This window comes from Dermacentor variabilis, chromosome 1 (genome assembly GCF_050947875.1).
Source record: "Dermacentor variabilis isolate Ectoservices chromosome 1, ASM5094787v1, whole genome shotgun sequence".
NCBI lineage: Eukaryota > Metazoa > Arthropoda > Arachnida > Ixodida > Ixodidae > Dermacentor > Dermacentor variabilis.
The window spans coordinates 267706641-267728926 of NC_134568.1; the positions used below are offsets into that span (position 1 = coordinate 267706641).

Sequence of the window (22286 nt, forward strand, 5' to 3'; positions counted from 1 at the left end):
CTATGGAACTTTTGAACATGATCTAACTGAAAGAATAAATTCACAGATATTGATTTTATAAAAGCTTCACTTCTAGTTAGAGTAAAAGCATGTGTATTAAGTCATTAAACATGGGTTTCTGGAGGCCATTGTTGCAAACAGCAGCATGCTTATGTGGCTGTGAGACTACTTTACTGCCTGCCAAGTGTTATTTTAGTCCTGAGCTGTTCAAGGGATCGTTAATTTAGTCCCAGTGAACCTGATAATTAAATATTTATGAGATGTCATCAGTATAGTGATTTGAGACAAAGGCAGTCGCATTCAGTTGTCCTAAACTACTGTAAATGTGCATTGTTGGATAACCTTTTCTGCACTATATGTGCAATGTTTGAACATGCATTGTGCTTACACACATGCTGTTGAGTCTGGTTCAGATATCTTCTCTCTCTCTCTTTGCTATTAAGCTCAAAACTAGTGTTGAATCTTGGCGATATGAGAGCGAAAAAAGAAATCCAGCGTTGTTTTACATGTGGCCTCCCGTGATTTCATTCGCACGTCTTTCATTCCTGCCATTTCAGTTGACCAGCGTAGCCATAGAAAGGGGTGCGGCTGCCTTTCTTTCTACACCATGGTGCTGGAAGCCAAGGCGCTCTCGCGCTGGCTCCGGCAGTGTGGTGTGCCTGGGGAAAGCTGCATGTGCTGCAGTACATGCGTTTGTGTTATACTTATACAAATAATATCCTGCACAAAGCCTGTAGGTATAGTTTTCAAGCTAGAAGGAGTAATGAGAACTCGAACGCAAAAAATACTATTTGTCCTTTCGGGGACAACTTGTAACCACGATAAAGTGCATACATACACTTGCACACACAAATAAATAAAAAAAATAAGACAGATGAAAGACTGCAGGTTGTGTGTGTTCGTGTCTTTTCTTTTTCCCCTTAGAAGCTTGCTTTCTGAATAGAACATATAGTTTTCTTTTTCCCCTTGGAAGCTTTTTCCTCACGAACACACACAACCTGCAGTCTTTTCTAAACATAAGTAAAGCCCGTCTTTGCGACATCTGTCACCATGAATGAGGTGTCTCAACCATTACCCCAATGACTGATGCTGTTTATTTGGGCAGTTCCTTGGCTCCTGCTGTTTCTTCTTTTTCTTGTGTTGGTTCAGTGAACATTTCATGCTTCATAGAAGCTGGTCTTTCCTTGTTTTTCTTCCATTTCAGTGTTTGTGAACAGTTCATAAATTCCTTCATAGACCTGCCACCCTGGGCATTCACTAATCAGCCTTGGTTTTAAATTAGCACAAGTTTCATCGAGAAAAGCAGGAAGTGTGCTGAAAACACAAAACGAGTACTATTACCTAAGAGTGGCAAAGGTTGTGCTAGGATGGGTTGCCCGTGTTAAGATCTCAAGAGTGGCAGCAAAAATGTTAAAACTAAAACTGTTCTCATATAGTACATGGCACAACACATTCTTCCTCCACCAACTCCAGCCATAAAACCCTCACCACTCTTTTCCTTTTCCCCCCATTCTTTTGTGGTGCAAAAGCATCAAGTAGCCCTTTAAGCAAAAAGGCCAGCATCTGTAGCAACAAAACGGCACCAAACTTCCCATTGGCTGCGAACTGCGTTGTGTGAGGGGTGAGGGCATTGCCATGACACCACTTCACCATCACACTTTGACGGAGCAGATACAGTGACGCGACGCCATGGGGTGAGACGGGTTGTTGTTGGTGAGGCAGGCACGTGATGCACACGTGCGGGTGCTGTTGTCTCGATTTAGGAAGCCGGCGAGCAGCTTTTTGTCTCTCTTGCCCCCACTGGGTTTAGCTGCAGCGCACGTCTGCTGCCCTTGGGGATGCTGCTGCGTCCTTGGTCCCTCGTCATGTAGGACGTCAGTGGCATGCGGCGTTGCCACCACAGGCTGCCACTGCTTGCTGGCTTGGGCAGCATGTACTGTTATGGTACATTACTGGCAGAGCAGTTATGTGGTGTCCCTAATAAAGGAACAGAAAATTTTAATGCGATAGTTGTAAGGGCCCCGTGTTGCAGAAAATCCGGTGTTGGCATTGGCGTTGGCGTCCGGCACTGTCGTCCCCGCAAGTGAAAATTCCAGTATATATTTAGGCATTGTGGGGTTCTCACCCATACTCTTGGGACAAAGGAACGACAACGCAGTAGTACAAACAATCTTAAGGGCTTTTATTGCACCTTTCATAGGTGCAATAACCGAGTTGCTATCCACAAAACATGCCAATGGGCGCGCAACAAATCGCGAAAGTTAGACCCACTGCAACGACATAGCGAGTGAATTCGTTCGCCCCATGCTGGACACCAACGCCTGGTCGTTTGCGCGTGCGGTCACGCGAACGGTGGCGAGTTTGAACGATTGCCTTCGTCCATCCCGGGGTAGGCCTCACGAGACGGTCTCGCAGGAGCATGTCCGCACCGCTGCCGACCCCGAGCCAAAGAGAAAGAGCTTTCTCCTTTTTGCAACCAAGTAACCCCGCCGTTAGGTGGCGTTAGCAAAGCCACATGCGCCATCTCTCGTACTTCCCTGCAAGCATACCGACCGCTGCCATAAAGCCACGTGGCACAGCCAGATTACAGGAGACGAGTGAGAGTCGCACATCCCCACAGTATAGGTATATGCCACGCCTAGCTACATGACATGTTGTATATGCGGGTTATATTGCCACACCATTCTATCACCTCCCTGCCTTTACTCTCCATCTCTCTCTCTCACAGCGTAAAACTTGAAGGACCACTCGGCAGCATATAATTGGCCATTAATGCTTTCACAGTCACAATTTGTAAGAAGTGCTTAGGTGTCTTGTGATCTTATTTCTTTCCGGAATCGCTTTCACTCTTGCCATTTTTCTCCTTTCTCCATCTTAAGCGTGTAAGTGTGTGAACATGATCTGAGCGCAGTTATGTGGTGCCCCTAAAGGCACAGATAATTTTAACGCGATAGTGTTAAGGGCCCCGTGTTACAGAAAATCCGGTGTTGGCATTGGCGTCCAGCACTGTCCTACCCGTGAGTGAAAATTCTAGTATATATTTAAGTATATGTATATGCCACGCCTTGCTACATGACATGCAGTATATGCGGGTTGTATTGCCGTACCATTCTATTACTAAAGTTGCTCACACCTTGTCTTACATTCTTGACAAGGTTATTCGTTGGAATTTTGAGAATGACAGCCCACAAACAAATGTCATGAAACAAAACAGGAACAATGCATGACTTTTATGTTAAATTGTCTGAGGCTGAAATATTAAAGGGGCGAAACAATAAAAGAAACCTGAAAATTATGTAATTTTTTTGGCATGGCTGTGTACTACCTCTGGGATCGGCCCACACGAGATGCCGCATTTCTACCAGGAAGCTCACCTTCGTCCATAGCATTCGCTGCCACCATTTCCCGGTAAACATTATGGTTACATAAGCTGCAGTTGCCGGGAAGAGCGAGAAGCAGTCTGGGATCTTTGAATGCTATTGCATTCCTCTCTTAAGGTGAAACTTAAGCGTTTTCCAGATTTTTTTGTGTTGAGTTCTCATTATTCTCTCTGGCTTGAAAGGCCCCACTCAGCAACAACAAAAAAAAGACATTTCGACATTTGTAAAATTATTTTTAAAATTATTCTTGGCAAAGGGTGGTCCATGGTCAGCATTTCAAATAAACCAGGTTAATATATTTCAATTTATCTAATGGCGAATTCCATTGAGGGAACAGGAGTAGAGCGTGGCGCAGTGCTGAGTGCGGAGCAACACGCGTCATCTCAAAGTACTTCCCTGCAAGCATACTGACCGCTGCCATAAAGTTACTGGAATGCCACTGGAATGCCACTGGAATGCAGCCTACATCCGGAGAGCAAGTTGGAGGGGGACCTGTGAGGAGAAATGTACTATGAGACACAAGCACTCGACATCCCAGCATTCTCTGTGGGAGAACGGCAAAACACGTGTAACCGTGTTGTGATCATTGGGCGTTCACCGGTTCACGGCAGCATACATCCATTTGTGCAACGCCGACACATCCCGCAACATTTCCACCTGCGAAAATTATCTAAAATCATGGATTCTGAAGCTCGACACATCCTGCATTCAGGGCAATTCAGCTGCAAAGTGGTCCGCCACTGGCCTCGTGAAGCGGAAATTTCTTGTGAACTAGAAAGAAAAAAACAGGCATTTTGACGGTCTCACCGCCCTCGGAAGCCGAACAACGCACCTCCTCATCAGAGTAGGAAGAGACAGTCTTTGCAATGTATGAGCCCACTTTCGGTCTTTGCTCCGGCAACGAAAATAGCTGTTCAGACATCGCTGCATACATTTCGTAGTCATCATCATTGCTACTACTGTCATCCGTCGAACTGCAACTCAAATCCGAAGTTGAGCTCCAGCAGCTTTCGCTGCTGTCACCATAGAGCATCTCAAGCACTTCAGCAAGGTGAAGACTCTTTGCTGCCGCGGTCCCCCGCGCATCCGACGAGAAGCAATGTGGTCTAGAAATGCCAGTATCTGTTGCTGAATCGTTGCGAAGCTCATTCATATCAGTGGCGTCAAAGTAACTGGCGCCAAAACAGCGACTCCGTTTGGCTGCCGCGCTTGCCAGCTGAAGCAAAATAAATACAAATTGGGAGGATATGACGACTTGAATCACGTGACTTTCTCCGTACTCCGCTTTTCAGGCGAGAGCAGTGCGGACTCCTCCCGGCTGCTCTCGCCACAGCGAAACTGCTCTTGTTCTACCACTGAATGATAGCGCTCACACTCCTGTTTGACCACTGAAACATGCCTCGCCTGGAAAGAGCACTTTCAGCATGCTTTTGAGTGCTCCTGTTCTCCCAATGGAATTCGCCATAATAATAGAGGTTGCCAAGACACTTGGCAACCACCTTCATATGGGGGGTGATCATTTTTAAGATTTATGGATTTTTTAAAAATCGCTGATGGCAGCATAATTCTTGTCCTTGAACTGTATTATTCAAAGAGGCGGATGGTACTAGCATAGAAATTGGAACACATATTCAGCTAATCAACGAAAATTCACTAATTAACTTCTTAATTACTTTACCGCACATATTGCAATTTACAAATTGCAGCAAGTCATTTTGCAACACGTATCCACTTGAAATGAATTTCCAGGAGGACACCATTTTTGAAATATTATTGCCCAAAGTCTGGGACGAAATACATGGGCATTCCAGTTACTTTTGTACTTTAATGCATAAAATGTTTTGTTGAGTGGAACAGCACATTGTTACGACGAGTTTGATGGCCCATGTCTCCGAACTGATGTCATCCTGGAAATTCATTGCAAGTGATTATGCCGTACAAACTCGCCAACTACAATTAGCAAATTGTGATATGTGCCATAAAATAATTAAGTTAATTAGTGTTTGTTTAATCAGCTGTGAATGTGTTTCAATTTCTCTTTCAAATAATGTCTGCCTCTCTGAATAATCAAGCTCAAGGACTAAAATTATGTTATCTGCAACAGGCAATTTTTAAAATTTTCGTAAACTTAAAAGTGATCACCCTGCATAATAAAAGACTCATGCAGCCTTCAGCTAAAAGGCTTGTCCTGCAAGTCAGCAAAGTTGTGTTATAGTTTCATGATCATACAAGGTGTTCTTGGGAGATGCAGGAAGTGTTTGTTTATAAGCATGAGATTACTGCTGTGTTACAACATTAACCAACTGTGAATGTTTACTGCTCTCGTACACGAAGTACCTTGCATTGTAGCAGGTTCATGGGCAGTTTCTTTTTAGTATGCTGCTCTGACCCTCACGGCTTGGCCATCATTAGTAAGAAGCGGCCTGATAAACTTCTGTCAATATTTATAGCATCTTCACTGCACGATTATCCCTTGTGTTACACATGACACCACCACAAGCACGTGTGTAAACCGTGGGTTAAACTGCATGCAGTCCTGGCCAGTGTATACAACATTGGAATATCAGATTGCAGCGTCACATCGTTCCACCCGCAGGAACTTCATAAATCATGCTCTTCTGCTTGGAAGAGGGCTGATTAACACAGCTGGAGCAAAAGTGCGCTGGTGCAGTCTTATGACAGCATGTTTTGCATTATGCTACTGTATGCAGCTGTCCTTGTAGCCAATCTAGCTGTGTTGTCATCTTGCCAAGCCATAAACATTTTCACTGAGTACCGGATTGATTGAGACATTGGGTTTAATTTTCCAAATCAACACCAAGGCTATGAGAGACACTGCAGTGGAGGTCTCTAGATAAATTTTGTCCACCTGGCATTCTTTAACATGCACATAAGTATAAGTACGTCAGTGTTTTTGCATTTCACCTCCGTTGAAATATAACCGCCGTGGCCGAGAACCGAGCTTGGGGCCTCATGCTGAGCAGCAGAACGCCTTAGCTACTACACCACTGTGGTAGGTCTCACTGATTACTTAGAGAAATGTTTTCTCAAATACTTTATATTTTACTTGGCAGTTTATAAGCATTAAAACTTCTTTCTGGGCGAGTTGGTGCATACTTGACATAAAAATTGTGCGCTTGTGTCTCGTCCTTGTTACTTTGTGGTTGCATGTGTTTGCGCTGTTACAATTTTTATGTCAAGTTTATAAGCAGTTTGTAGCAATGTTGGATATTATAGTCTGATATTTAATTCCAAATTTGTTTGCTGTACCTCACTTCCGCATTTTATCATGAGTGTTACGTTCATGTTATGTGGAATTATCTAGGCATTGGCACTATGTTTGGTTGTAGTTATCAGTCATTTGTGATAACTTATTTGCTGAAGAGGCAAGCTTTAGCTCGGGGGCTCCTATCTAAATACATGTAAGAGGAGAATTCGTATTTCTCGGCAACCACTGCACCAAATTTAGCGAGGTTTGTCGCATTTAAAAGAGAAACTTAAAATCTAGTGACTGTTGGTTTCGAATTTTTTATTTAGGTCGCCAATTAAAAATTGGCAAAAATTAAACATATTCAGAAAACGAAACTATCAAGTTTACAACTCTGTAACTTAGCAACAAAAAGTGATACCACAATTATGTTAATTGCATCTAATAGTACATCTAAAGCAGAGAAAATTGATGTTACATATGAATCTAAAAAAAAATTCACTGATATGGAAATACAGCTTTTGCAGAACCCTTGTACACAATGTAACAAATTCACGTGACATATAAATTGATGTATCAAGTTTGTCCGCTTTGAATGATATAAAGAATGCCGTTTACAGAACTGCGATATCTGTTTTTGATGCAGAGCTATTAATTTGTAAACTTTGTGCGTCCATTTTATTCAAACTTCTGAATTTTTGAAAATTTTTTAAACAAAATTCAGGCCCTAAATCGAAATTCTGCTTCCAACAGTCACTAGAATTTAACTTTCTCTCTCAAATGCAAAAAAAAAATGTCATTAAAGTCGGTCCAGGGGTTATAGCAGAAAAACGTTTTTTTTTTTTTTGCGTTTTACATGTATTTGAATAGGCCGCGTGGAGTTGGGCCCGAGCTAAGCGTCCTCTTAAATTGAACACTCTAAGCATGTTGACTGTATTTCTCCATGTCTTTTCCATTTTATAGATTATTGCTATTCTGCATCGACATGGTGCTAACCGCTACACCAAAGTTCTGCACAATAAAACACCATTGGACTTTGCGTGGAGTCCTGATGCCGTCCGAGCACTGAATGCAGCATTCAGAACCTGCATCTGTGCTGGTAAGTTGCTGATTGGCTTTTATAGTGTGAGATGCAACCACAGTGCAGTTGTTTCTCACTTAAATGTATGCTTGGCATTACATATGTCTGCACGCATGTGTGCGTGGGCCTAAAGGAGAAGGCAGTGGCTGCGTGCATTTGCACGCAGGGTGCTTTTGACAGCAGGAAAGGAGGCACGGAAGTGGACTTCAAGCAAGGCCTGCCACAGAAAGGCCCCGTGGCAGGTGGTGACGACTCCCAACTGTGTCCTCTGCCATGAAAAACTGCCTGCAAAGAAGTCAATTGCAGAAAGGTGGCCTCCCATGTTTCACCATTCGATTTTGGCTCTGTCTCTTCTGTGCTTCTTCACCTACTGCTCTAATCACATGCAGCTGTTATGGTTGCTTTTCGATCTTTTCTTCCACTTGCTAACTGAATTCTGAGATGAACTGTTACTGTGGTGCTGGCAAAAATTTATGGTGTGGCATTCACTTTTATTAATTTTTTTTCATGCTGTTGGCATTAAAATAGTACATGTCCTATCATTTTGTGTTATTGTCCTCACAATCTTTTTGCTCCTCTTTGTCCTTCAGGATCTTAAAATTTCCCTTTGCTTTGTTTCATGTGCATTTCTGTTGAGTTTAAATTCGTGAACAAAGATTTGTGTTTTGACTGTATAGGACGAAAATGGTTGATATTGTGTTGCTAAAATGTTGATATTGCTCTCTAGAAACTGAAGCAATCATATTATTGTAATTCAGGCAGAGAAGTTAATGAGTATGCTGAGTATGTTACTTTTAAATTATTTTTATTCATTCATTCTTAGCAAATCATAATAGATAACATTTGTTCACTGAAATTTAATATGTTGCCGCAAGCTGGTAGTTAATTAGTTTGGCATGTCTTTTTATGCACAGTGGTTATAAGTCAGGAGACATTATAGACGAGGAATGACACTGCGAGCACTGAGCTTGCAGCTTATGAAAAAATTATCGTTGTATAATAATCTGGGATATCTAGTACAGAATAGAATAGCAAATAAAATGTCTACCGGAAACAAAAGTGAGAAAAACCTGTCATGTTACAGGTGTCATTGAGTGGTCCTTAAGGAATAAAGCCTCTTAGTGTAAGGAAGAAGTGTTACAGTGCTGACACATCTCCTTAAAGAAATAGTGTCACAAACTTTTTGTTACTATTGCCCCCTCCCTCTTTTTTTTCTGATGAGTAGCTGTATGCCCATTAAGCACAGAATGAAACCAAAAAGCCCCAGCATGACAAATAATTAATGGGAGTATTGTTAATTCTGACCAGTGCTGGTTTGCTTTCAAAATGAGTGCCAAAAGATTTGGCTAGCTGAGCGCCGCATGGTGATCATAGCTGATCACATGAACTCACAAATAAGCGATGTGATGGGCTGAACGAATTCAGTTGCCTGTTGCCGAATTCGTCTAGTATCAACAAACTTGCTACACCACGTCACTGTCAGAATTATCGTTCTCATCATTGTTATTACGGGTGGCAGTAGTGCAGACACCTTTACTTGGGGAGGGGTAAGCCTCGGGGCCTATGAATGGGTGAGGAAAGTGCTACACTTCTCATGTCACTGTGGGAAGTCCAAATTTCTCGTGTGTGTAAGAGGGGAGAGTGGGATGCACTCCAGAGCAGGGAGTCAGAAAGTGACTGCTGCAGGCAGCAATCAAAGGTGGATGCAATTCTCAATTTATTTCTTCTCCTCTCCGTTTTTGAGCATAGCCGTTTGGTCACGCTCAGTGGTAGGATAACTGCTTCATCTCTGAAGCATTTTCCTGTCCTCTATTCATGCCCTGTATACCCTTTTAGCCAGGAGCAGTGAGTTTTGCTACTAGCACGTCACTGCTAAATGATGAAAGCACATATGGCTGCACCTCTCTCTTCTTATTCCTTGCATCAGCTACCAAAGACTTTGACATGGGGTTTGACATGTGAAATGAATTAAAAGCTGTGGTTCCTATGGTGCGATCCCTCGGCTGATTGTACCATGCACCGATGCTCTGCTTTGGCGATCTGCTTCTAGATGTAAACCCATTGCTTATCACTTTTGGACTGCCCACATGAGAGGGCAAAGAGTCAAAAACAGGCAGGCAGGCAACCTGACAGAAAAGGAGGCTCTTATTTTCCATGCTCTATAGAACCATCATGATCGGCATCATCGGCAGTCCTCACGTAACGTCACAAAGAGCCTAGAGGCCACAGAAGCCACGTTTACTCGGATATGGTAGAAGTGTATTGTATTATTTTACCATATCACACACACCCCTATGCCACTGTTTACATGAATGTGCATTTTCCTGTCCAGCCAGGAAACACCATCTTGTGCCATATTTCAAAGTTAGCGCTCTCACTTCCAACATGCGTGCTTTTGCCGTTGCATTGGGAATTGTTCCGAAACTACCTGCAGGGTGTCATCTACATTACGTCAGAGTCTCCTTCATTAGTTCGCGTGTACAAATTTATGGGACATTTATTTTGTGCAAACGTACCATATTGTATCAGGGTATTAAAATTTCCTGCATGGTGCCATATTCAGTGGTAGCCGAATGTGGCCGTCTCGGCTTCTATTTCCTCATAGTGGACTTGACCATGCTAACGCTGCAACTCGGGTAACTCACCAATGTTAAGCTCATGAAGTATTGACAAAGAAGACACTGTTTAATGTGTGTTATGTACTCACGAGTGAAAAGAAAGCACATGTGGCCTCTTCCATAAGCCTTCATTTTTGTTTCAATATCCTGCAGTGTGGCAGCGGCTGCCGTCGGTTGGCCGAGTTTCATTTCACAGCGAATGCATTCCCATAATTTCTGGTATGATACTGGGCCGCTGAAATGCGCAGTATCCATCTCAAACTACCCCTGTTTGGCGCATTTGATGCGACACGCCTTCCTAGCAAATTATACTTCGTTTACATGAAATGTGATATGCTTAAAAGTTAATATGATAAGCTTCTGTTGCATTCATATAAACATGGCTAGAATGTGTCAATTTGATATTAATGTCATGAGGTGCTGTGGTTCGATGACGGTCACCTGCATGGTCTTTATACTCTTATTGCAATGATCTTAGCAACTTTCACCATTAATACTCTGCCAAATATACCTATACAGTGAACTCTCATTAAACAGAACCTCAAGGGACTGCGAAAATAGGTATCATCTATTAAGAGTTGCATTTACCAAGAGATTGTGCTAAAAGGTGTACAAAATGCTCTTTTGAAAGGGGCAGATACTTTATTGCCAACAGCAGATATGATTACAAAGCTTCTTCCTGCAAGTTTTCTACTTGCACGCAGTTTCTGACAAGAGCTAGCAGCACAGGACATACTTACAGAAAGAAACAAGAGCCATTTATAAAAAAATTGCCATTTTAGTGAAGCAATGATTATCAATGTCATCGATAACTTCGAACTTCATCTCAAGCATGAGCTCAATGTGCAGACATTTCTGTGTTGCCATCGTAACCAGAGGTCCATTAAATGTTGTTCCATTTACCACAATTTTTTTTTTTCATTGCCTTTAAACAAAAGCAACCAAACATTAGGCTGTTGTTGAAGCTGCAATTCCGTTTAAGCAATTTCCGTTTACCGAGCTTCTGCTGTAATTGCTGAAGAATCGTACTACACAGACATCTCATGTTTGAAATTTTGTCAGTATTTCTTTCCCTTAGATTCGTTTCTTTTTTCTGTCTTATTTTTGTGTGTGTGGTTTTGTTTATACTCTGGATAGAAGTTGATCCAAACATTGATAAGCAGTCAGAATCCTTGCATTAGGCAGTCAGATCTTACGACTAAAGAGTGTTGAACATTGTACTAATCATGCTCTTTTAATAGTTCACTAATGATTACTGGAGTGGCCAGTCTGTCCCACATGTATCTTGTAGCAAGAAGATGTTATACCAATACAGTGCATAAATTGTATAGAGACCATGAGTAGACCTTTCAGTGGCCATGCATATGCGACGTCTCTCTTTCACTCTGACACTGCTAAGCAGGAGCAGCCCTCTCCCCTTTCTTAGAGAGAGAGAGAGATGGGGCAGGGGTTTGCAGACTACTTGTGGGGTCGGCTTTGTTGTCTTCATATATGTTATGTGCCTTATTTCTTCTCAGTTTGCCTTCCTAGCTACCATAAGAGCTCTCATTGTACAGTCATGAATTTGATGCAACCAGCAGACGCAAGCTGCCTTACGCATTGAAAAATGTGCCCGGAAGATTTGCATTTGTTGAATTCTTGGAGTTCTGAACAGAAGTTAGGGCTTTCCTACTCCATGACTGCTGTTTATTAACTGTATGCACAATAGCTTGAGGATTCAAAGTTGGTTTTAGAATTTTTATATCATTGACAGTGCTAAATTATTGAGAGAATACGAAGTTAGACTAGTTGGTTTGTGGGGTATATAATGGTGTTTATTATGTTGACATTCATTAGTTTCTTTCCAGGTGCAGTCGAACCCACTTATAACGATACCTGTTTTAACAATATATTGGTTGTACCAATGGGAAGCTGCTGCTCCTTCATCATTTGTGTGTTTTCTATGGGGAAATAACCCGCTTACTACAATGCCCCAGTGCTGCATTATTGGTAATAATGATGAAGTCTGGCTGCTCAGTGTCCATGCCCAACGGTAATGAAATGCGAAATCTTTGGAAAAGAAAGAAAAAGAAATTTGAGCCACTGCACGATTGCCAGCAGCCACAGCGGCCGCCACGTGTTCACTTTCCAGCGTTCTCTGCATCGCCAGCCTTGCGCGCCTCCCTCCCATTGCCCTTCCACCCCTCCGAACACGAATGGGCTGTGCCAATAGCTTGATTTGAAAATTACAACAGCGCTAACACAAAGGAACAAGGACGAGACTCGGCACTTGTGTCCCATCCTTGTTTCTTTGTGGATGCATGTGTTAGCACTGTTATAATTTTCAAATCAAGTATGCACTAACTCGCCCAGAAAGAAGCTCCAAAACACAAATAAACCGTGCCAACTGCGCTGCTCCCAGATTGCCCTCTGGCCCCTCATTCTGCGCAATTCTGCCAACAGATTAAGTCCCTCGAGCTCGTCTTTGTTGGTTGCGTCAAAGTTGATCCTGGCCACGTGGTTTCTCAGCCTCGTTTGACTCGCCGCCCAAACGGAAGATGGCTGATCTGCCCACTGATCATTGGCAATGCACAACGTTGCTGGTGAAAAGAAAGTGCACTGCTGTAGATATGGAAACGAAGTGCTTCAAACTGATGAGATGATTGTTGCGATGATGACAGTGACGGCAACAATGGTAGCGATGATGCGGTAGGGCAGGCTGCCTGAACGTTGTCCTTGCAGGATAATTCAGTCCCTCTTGGGCTTCGTTTTTGCGAGGGACCTTTCGCTGTATTACGTGGAGCATCTGGATGCCTTGGAGAAGGATGTTGGCAAGCTTTGCGTAAAGCAAGCAAGGCTGACGGACATGGCGTTTTGTCGGGCAAGCCAGTGAGAAGTATGTGGCGAGAGGCTTGGGGTGATCTCGCCCCAGCGGGTTTTTTTTTTTTTTTTTTTTTTTTTTTTGATTTCTAAAGCTGACAGGCTGCCGCTTCAGCCTTCTCGCATTTTTTAAAAGGTCCCTTTTGGGACAACCTTGCCTGTTGCAGTTGTTATAGCAGTGCCATTCTTGAACGCCGACAGCCACGGCTTATTACATGCAACCGGAGCGCACAGGAAGCAGAATTAAACAGTTAAATGAGTGAACACAATCAGCAGCCGGATGGAGGAAGGTTGTGGGGAGGGGCACTGGCCACCCTGCCATTTTGATTTTTTTTCATGCAATCCGGTTATAACTATTATCAGTTATAACAACATAACAGTGGAGTTTTCATGGCACTAAAATATTGTTATAAGTGGGTTCGACTGTAGTGTGAATGGCCTAGTTAGCAGGTCTCGCTGCCAGACATACAGAGCATTCTTTTAGGTGCACTCTTTTTGAAAAGTGAATGGACTTGTTGTTGAGGAACTTACTGTGACCTCTTTAGAGTATGTATTTGGTGCTTCAAAGCCCAAGAGACTGAAGAGTGTTTTCACTCGCCTGAACGTAGGAGTGCCATCAATTTACATATCCTCGTTGTCATGAGGTGGAGTGATTGGTTTTGTAACTCACAGACTGCCTTTGAAGCTCTTCACAAAAACTTCATCTTGCATTATAAATTAAGTGCTTTATTGCAAAAACTTAGTGTGAAACTTGTTTAATAAACAAGTGAGATTTACAGCATTGTCGCAACCTCCGTAGTGCATAGCCTTTTGGTACAAGTATAGATCCTTTTCACTGACTAGTGTGTGCACTTCTGGTTCGCTCGGCCATTTCTCGCCTCAAGACCCGCCACAGTGCATCAGTATCAGTTAGTTTTCCAGTCACAGCGTTTATGATCGGATTAGCTGCGCGTAAAAGCTCCAGTTGGTCAAAATGAATTCGAAAATCCGAACTATGGCGTCTGTCATAGCTCATGTGTTGCTTTGGGAGGTAAAATCCCATAATTTGTTTTATTCCTGCCTCAAGCCAAAGTGCACTTTGCATTGATTCATGCACTGACACAATGCCATTTTCACATGGTAACTGCTCAAAAGATTTGTTCCTTCGGCGAATTCTCTATAATTGAAGAGTTGGTTTGCCCTTAGAATTTGCTCTCCTATATAGCCAAAGACAACTGAAACACAGGTGTAAAATAATTATGATAATGCAGTGCAGAGAACACTTCCAGGTAGCAGCTCTATTTGTCCTAATCCTTTGTATAGCCTTAAATGGAGTCACCATACATAATTGTGCTAAATGTGATCTGATCAATGTGCTGTACGCACAACTTGAGTAAGGCTGCTTTCTGGTGGACTGATAGCTGTGTCATTCTCATGTAAATTTTTGTATTAAAAGCTGATTAGCTCACAATGTTTTGTGAGTACAGTGGAGAAGCATTGAATAAAGATGTGCCACTTGTGACCATGCTGACTGACATTCTGCTAACTCTGCTTCAGTGTAGCTTCTGTCATGTTGTGTTATTTGTCCTTTAATTGTGTCACAACCCTGGAATAAATATCAAACTACCACCTACCAGTAACCATGCTTTTGCTTTAGTGGAACAGTTTTGCGATTTTTATTTAAATCAAAGGCAAAGTTGCAGGGAAAATATGGTGACCGGATAGCTCGGCAGAATAATACATGCTCATAAAAGTCACGCTCATAAGAATGTTTTTATCGAATAACATCTACCCTGGCTCACTCAAGGTTCACCGAGACTTGAGCTTGTACCTATACATGAGTGCACTCATTAGTGAATCTGCAGAGCAATGCGTAGTTTACATCAGTTACATACGAAAGTTTGCAAATGAATGCTTCATCAAGAGCCAAAGTGTAAACGAGAAATGAGGGATATTTCATCTTTTCTATAATTAAGCTGCTGCAAAACTTCAAAACAGTCATGTTCTAATCCCAGAGCACAGCAAAAACATATCTACATTAACTGGACATTAGGGTTCTCTCTGCAATTGGTTACTGCTGCTGCATATGCACAGGAACCGCCCTCATTCGCTTGTACAGATCTAAATCACTGGCACGCATTTTGAGTGCATTTTGGCAATGGCGGGCTGTGCATTTCATTATCCCGGCAATGTTTGTCGATTGCAGTAGGCGTCGCTGGCTCGCATTTCTTTTGTTAATGCGTACAAAATGCAAAATTGTTGGATGTACCATTTTAAAGGGTGCAGTGGTCGCTCATAAAAAAACAAGAAAGACAAAAATTTTCGTAAGTGCTCTTCTGCCCTCGTCTTCCTTCCTCCTCAGTCTCAAGTCGTCCATGCCCCCCCACCCCCCTTCAAAATTTTTTGGGAAGACCTTGCTGTTCATACTCGTGAGTGCTTCCATAAAAAATAAGATAACTCCAGAAAACGCTGTCAATGAACAAAAAACAAGCTGAGGCTTCAAAACGATAATCAAACAAGGAAAAAAAATCAAAAGCAAAGGACAGTGATGCTGATTTAATTCAGGGGCGGAAAGTATATGCCAATGTCTTGGAATCCCTGCCTTCTAGTATGCACACTGTTGGCAGTGATTGCACCATTTGGACAAAGCGTAAAGATCTCGGAAAGATTGCTATGCGACATTTACATGTGCTCTGAAGCTTTCGCCAAAATATTCGTGTCGCTCACCCAGTCACTGTCAGTGACAGCCGCTGAAACAGCTGTTTGCTGTGCTGCGCGGATGTTGGGCACCGCCAATGTAAACACGTGGCAAAGACTGGCAGAAGCAAGCTGTGGAGGCACCGCTACATGGTCGAATATGGGGGCGCCAACGGGAGTGCAGTGAAAAGCATTTGTAGTCAAGGCAGCTATTTTTAAGTCTCTCTTAAAACAAGCACTCACTTATAAGGAAAGTGTGACCATTGGGGAGAGAGGAAGTAAGGAGGAGAAGGGTAGGAAGGTCAACAAGACGATCCTCTGGTTTGCTCCTGTACACTGGGGTTAAAGGAAAGAGAAATTGGGTCAGGAAAAAGGAAGAATGAGCACTGTGCACACAGCAAGACTACGGTTGGTCACTGAATCCAATGTACCTTAAACTGCAGTAGCACACAAATAGCTTTCTGCATGAGCAACGGTTGTGGCCAGGGTCCAAGAATTTTTGTTTCAGAAATTGTTCAGTTGGCCATGTGCGGTCTGTAAGAGATGCCTTGGACCTGGTTTTAGGGCAAGTGCACAACAGGTGTTTGATAGTTCATTCATACCCTTAAGTGTCGCACGTTGGTGTATCAGCCATTTCAAGACTAAAAATAGTCTTCTTCCTCTTTCATGGTAGATAAAAGATGACATGCGCAGTTGCACGAAATTATAGCTTTTAGTAACTGAGGGGTCAGTGAATGAACATACCTCTTGAAATGGTGTGATGAAGAGCGCCACCATGCAGACAAACATACACAGACTAGATGGATGTGGTGAAAGCGACAGTGGTTTCCCTTGCCGTGGCGAAACAAATGTGAACATCTTGGACATCTGCGGAAAAGATTTTCCGCCCGCTCTGGCCTTTCCATCCGCTTGCCCCTTCCCAAGTGGGAACGTAGCCCAAGTGTTTGCAAGTGCCACACTTAACCATAGGCGGAAAAGCAATGTTACATCGCCATAGGAGAGGCTAGTTAAAATTTGCAACCATAACAAAAGGGTCCAAGCTACATCGGCAGCAATTCTGCAACGCTTTGTCGAGGATGAAATAGCACAAAAGACTGGACGGGGAGCAAAGCGAGAAATACTAGTGCTAACTTGCAGCTAAACATCACTAGGAAACCCTCCCTTTGTCCTCGAACTGGCCTGCACTCCTACTCCTCATCAACCTTGTATCGTGTGAGCAGCCGTCAGAATTTTTATTGTGCAAATGCATTGTCCCAGATATATAATGGATGATGGATGTACTTCCTGTACCCTGTGTCCTGGGTTCAATCTTCACGGCCTCCAGAAAAGTTTTTTTTTACCATGTTGTTTAGTGGATTGTTCGAAAATACAGAATATATTAGGTGAATAAGAAATATAATCAAAATATTCATATATTTTTGTACGGCCTTACTCGTGAATCAACAGGTGCTTCCAGTTCATCCTAAGGACATAAAAACGTGTTTTCAGTTACAAATTTTACCATCTTCAATCTCTAAGCCTGTATTTTAAATACAACCTTTTCTTCACAGGTGTTGCACAAGTTTAATTCTAATTTAATTTAATTCTTAGAAAAACACTGTAGATAGACATCCATTGTGAAGCAATGTAATTGAATATTATGTTCACTATTGACTGGTCTTAGATTAAAAATGGAATTGAACTAATATATGTCCAAACGTTTAATGCAATTGTTCATAGGGCTTCATTGTATGCTATTTATGCACAGTGCTCAGATAATAATCACTGTTGTGGAGAAGCTGTGTGTGTAAATAATACTATTACTATAGTGTTGGTGTATAATGTGGACTTATAATAGCACAGTATAATATGTGCTTGCTGCTGCTTTCTCTCTTTAAGAGAGAGTAATCATATTTGTATGTTATATTAGACTTTTACTAAACTAGTTTCAATGGTGACTGTTTTTCTTGCAGTGGTGAACAGTCCTGGCTCGGCCCGCTTGACGTTGCATTTCCAGTCTGTTAAGACAAGTGATGATAAGGAGTTGCTCCCGAACCACACTGTCCCAGTGTACCATTCTTCAGTCTCGTCCAGACACCTTCCCTGTTTTTCCAGCATGGAAGCTCGAGCAGACGGATATACCTATAATGGGAAAAAAGAAGAACCTTCCACCACAACTATTACCTCAACAGCAGCTGACGTAGTGTCTTCCAGCAGTCCTCTAACTGGCAGTGAACAGGGTTTGGCTTCAATGGCCGAACCTTCTACCCTAAATGGTTCAGCTTCTGACACGCATGGTGAAGATGCTCTTGCAGAAGAGCCACTCCGGAAACGTCGACGCAGCAGCAATGACAGCACTAATGGCACCCTCACACCCACAGGCAAAGGGCGCTCTTCACGTGGTGATAAGGCACGGGCTTCAGACAGTGATGCTGCGTGCCCTCGTAAACGAGGTAACAATTCAAGTTCAGACACAGAAAGTGGCCCCAGTGAGCAAGAGATGGATGGTGACCCTACCACTCAGGACTCTTATGGAAATGGACATTCTCCCAAAGTGCCACCACTCAAGATAGTGTTGCCTTCAAGTGGCACAGGTAATCTTGAAGGTACTGAACCAGCTGGTGGTGCCAACTCCAAGGAGCGCAAGGTATCTTCAAGCAAGCCTGCCTTGCCTTATGTAGTGAATGCTGCGGAATCCTTGAGTGAAGGATCTCCCAGTGAGCAGGCTGTGGAAGAGAAGGAGCGACGGCGAGAAGAAGAGCGCTGTCAGCGGGTCACGCGTAGTAGCCACAGGGCTGCCCTGACCCATGAGGAAGAAGTGGAGGATGCACCTGAGGTACATCCTCGGAAGCGCAAGCTGAGGGCTCGGGAAGATCAGCAGCAGCCACAACAGCAGCAGCAGTCACCTCAGCAGCAGCAGTCGCCACAGCAGCAGCAGCAGCAGCCACCACAGCAGCAACAGCAGCAACAGCAGCAACAGCAACAGCAGCAGCAGCAGCAACAGCAGCAGCAGCAGCCACAGCAGCAGCAGCCACTACAGCAGCAACAGCAGCAGCAGCCACTACAGCAGCGGCAGCAACAGCAAGAGCAACAGCAGCTGCCACTACAGCAGCGGCAGCAACAGCAGGAGCAGCAGCAGCAGCAGCAGGCAGGCGTAGCTTCTCCTTTAGAGCCTCCACATCTCATGGAGGAAATTAGTCAACCAGTCACCAATGGCTTCCAGATGTATCTGGATATCCGCAAACAAGTGGAGAAGCGACGTCAGGCCATGCTGGTTGTGCACCCCAAACCGCCCCAAGGTTTCAAGGATTACCTTCTCAATCGTGGCTCCTATGTCCTTGAAGGAAATCCGTCATCACGCCTCTCTGTGCCCATGGTAAGAATAGTTTGCTATCTATGCTAGCTTGTCCAGACTGGCGAGTTCTGAATCTTTGCAAGGCTAAGATTGCAGAGTTCTGTGCGAGGCTGAGGTTAGAGAAGAGAGTAGATGAAATTCTCATAGAGCCCATCTTGCCAAGATTCTGGCCTAGGTTAAACAGAATTCCTACACCTTCTTGAAATCCTTGAAAGAAACCTTTGGATTTGCAAAAACAGATTCAAGTGCCTCTAAAGCTCTTAGAAAATAAGTGTACTTCTTGAATTCTTTGAAAAATGGGGTTGGAGTGTGACTTTTGAACATGCAAAGTAACAAAACTCCACATAGGGGTGTTGCGATGGGCACTGTCTCTGGAGAAGCTGTGCTCAATATTTTCTTTTGAGTGTCATTAAATGATTGCAATGTGGCATTTCCACAGCCACCAACAACAGGCTTGTTTAAATCACCATTGCCATTGTGGAGCTAGACAAAGCCAGATAGAGTGACCAAGCTATGCCACCATTTTGTTGTTTTCCTTGTTGGTTCACATCACAGCCCTCATGGCTCCATTTTCGAGCCCTAGGCTCTAGAATTGCGTGGCGGAAAGTAATCTAGTTGTTTGGCTTTAACGTGATGAGTATCCTAAGTTGGTTGAAATCTCACTGCTGTCATTCCAGAAGGCAGTTGACATTATTACAATGGGAAAGTTAGAAAAGCGATCGGAAGAACTTGATGTATGTGTTTAACTTAGTGGCTGTTTAGTGCAACTTCTTGCAGCTGAGAAGAAAGACTCGCTATTTTTCCCTCTATGTGTACAAATAAGGTCCTCCTCTTTGAATTTTTGCCTTTGGAATCCTTGAAATCTTTGAATTATCCTGGAATTTTATGTCAAACATGCTGTGTGAACCTTGTTTAAAGTTTATAATGGATGTTTCATTTGCACATGCATGTGTGTGTCTGCTTTAGGGAAGAACGCTGATTTCATCATTTTTATTTGCTTTTCATTTTTGCACATGTCTTGCACATTGCACTTACACATTAAATCTAATTTGCTAAAATTTAATAGTATTGATTGCTGTCTGTGATCACAGCATGTTGACAAGAAAACAGATGAGAAAATAAATGCTGCAGTAAGCGATCAAATCTGCCAGAATCATCAATGTGCTTTGCCAACAAGCTTCATTAATGCATAAGTAAACACACACATTTGGCCAGGTACCAGGAGCAATACTTCCAAAGCAGTGGTGTCATTTCAGTGTATTTAGGATTACTTCTGTGGCAGAATTGTGTTCATCAGGCAGTGGATCTTTAATGATGCTTTTTAGCAAGTCTTTGGCGACTCAAGAATACTTAATGCAATTAAAGCGTCTCTAAAGAGAAAAATTATTTCGTCTCAATTAGTAAATTTACCTTCTACAATAACGAAAAAGCCACTCTGACAGTGACAAGATGCTTTCTAATTCAGAAAAGATGCAAAAACAGAAGACGGTTGGCACTGCCGCATTGGAAGTTCCCGCACCAGCATGATGGGATTGATGTTATGGATTTTGACAATGTCTGCTTGGGTCTAGTTAAATATTTATGTGTAAAGATAGACTACATCGTATTCTAGAAGAGCGAACAACTGAACTTAGCAAGTTTCGTGAACTTTTATGGAGCCATAATGGTCCAAATATGAAAAAATACTTTGACGTTAGTGACGTCACAATGACGTACAGGGACTGTGAATTTGGTGCCAAATTCAAGAATTTTACATTTGCCTTTATCTTCCTTTGTAATAATCACCTCATTATAGCAAAATTAATGAAAATAGAGTTTTGAAAGCATACTTTATCAGTTCAAAATTATTTAGTGTTTCTCCTTAGTGTCTCTTTTAAGGTGATTTTGGATGCTGCTTAATGGTACATTCAACTGGTCCCTGCTACACTTCAACTTGGATTGCAACAACATGCAGTCCACTACATATTGGAACCAGAGGAAGCTTGCCTGAGCCTAACACCTGGCTGCTCGCTAGAGCACTTGGAGGCTGGTAGCAGAAACATGACAGTGCTGCTTTTTTTTTTTTTTTTTTTGTAAACAAATACAGTTGACACACAAGGTGCGCACAAGCAAAGTTCCCGCCAGAAAGGCCATGGCAGACACCATGCCAACAGAACTTTCAGTAGCCTGGTGACTGGAACTGTTGGATCTTAATCTTTATCCTCAATGCCATGCTTCCAAGACAAGTGTCTCTGAGCTCTCCTAAGTAATGAGGTGAACATGTTTTGAGTGCTTGATTTCAACCAGCTAAATGTTAAGCTCACTGCAAGAACAATCTAGAGTGCTCGGAAGCGTCCAGTCTAATGTATTTTAGTGTAAACACCTTTAATGTAAGTTGATGCAGGCGGGAATATCTGCACTATAAGCGTTACCACACTATAAGCACAACATTTTTCAAAGGCTACATACATGCAAAACGTGGACCAAGCAGCCGCGCATATCTGGGAATAGGAGCATGTGACTGGGATGTTTGCATCCGTTTAAATTTACGAACCTTGAAAGGTTATAATGTTCAGGTGCCCGTGGTCATCACAGGAAGCAGGCGTAAAAAAAAGCAGCTGAAATTTTAGACTATCGTGTCTCCCTCAGTTTTTGGAACGTATTCGCATATACGATGTTGGAAATGTTGCAACTATGATTTAAGCTGTCACCATTCTGGCTGTCACCCAAGCCCTAACTTTTGTTGCCAAGGTGGTTCCTCTGCTTTTCTAGTGCTATCTGTCGCTGCGAAGAGTTTCGTAAACTTGGCACCAGACTTCAATTTTGGTTGCCAATTCCTGACGAGGCGGCACTGGTTAAGCCTAGCCTGCTTAGATATTGGGCGGCATGCCATTGTGGGTATCTGATGGCAGCGCACATGAAGCCATGTTTAGTTTCACTATCTGGCTATCAGCCAGCAACTACTGTGAACAGCTATGTGCTTGTACTGATAGAAACGACAAAAGCTCATGTCTGGACATAGAGCTCCGAACTGAATTTGCAGAACACAACCTAAACTGAAAGGTTGTGGAGTGAAGGTCGCACGCACAATATGAGCCAGTGCAAAACGCACTCGTGGCCTCAAATGTCAGAAAATTTATAGGTATTTCAA

The 22286-nt window shown here is 42.9% G+C and overlaps 1 protein-coding gene across 4 annotated transcripts in view; it reads left to right on the top strand.

The window, feature by feature from the left end:
- The window catches only part of LOC142564363 (uncharacterized), a 60112-nt gene that overhangs the window by 8670 nt on the left and 29156 nt on the right, over positions 1-22286 (top strand). For 3 of the 4 annotated variants that reach the window (XM_075675347.1, XM_075675355.1, XM_075675362.1), the window contains exons 3-4: positions 7552-7687; positions 17775-19177. In XM_075675347.1, coding sequence (XP_075531462.1) covers positions 7552-7687; positions 17775-19177 — 1539 coding nt within the window. Of the gene's footprint in view, positions 1-7551; positions 7688-7835; positions 7980-17774; positions 19178-22286 lie in introns of all 4 variants that reach the window. The other variant, XM_075675370.1, reaches the window with a different exon arrangement.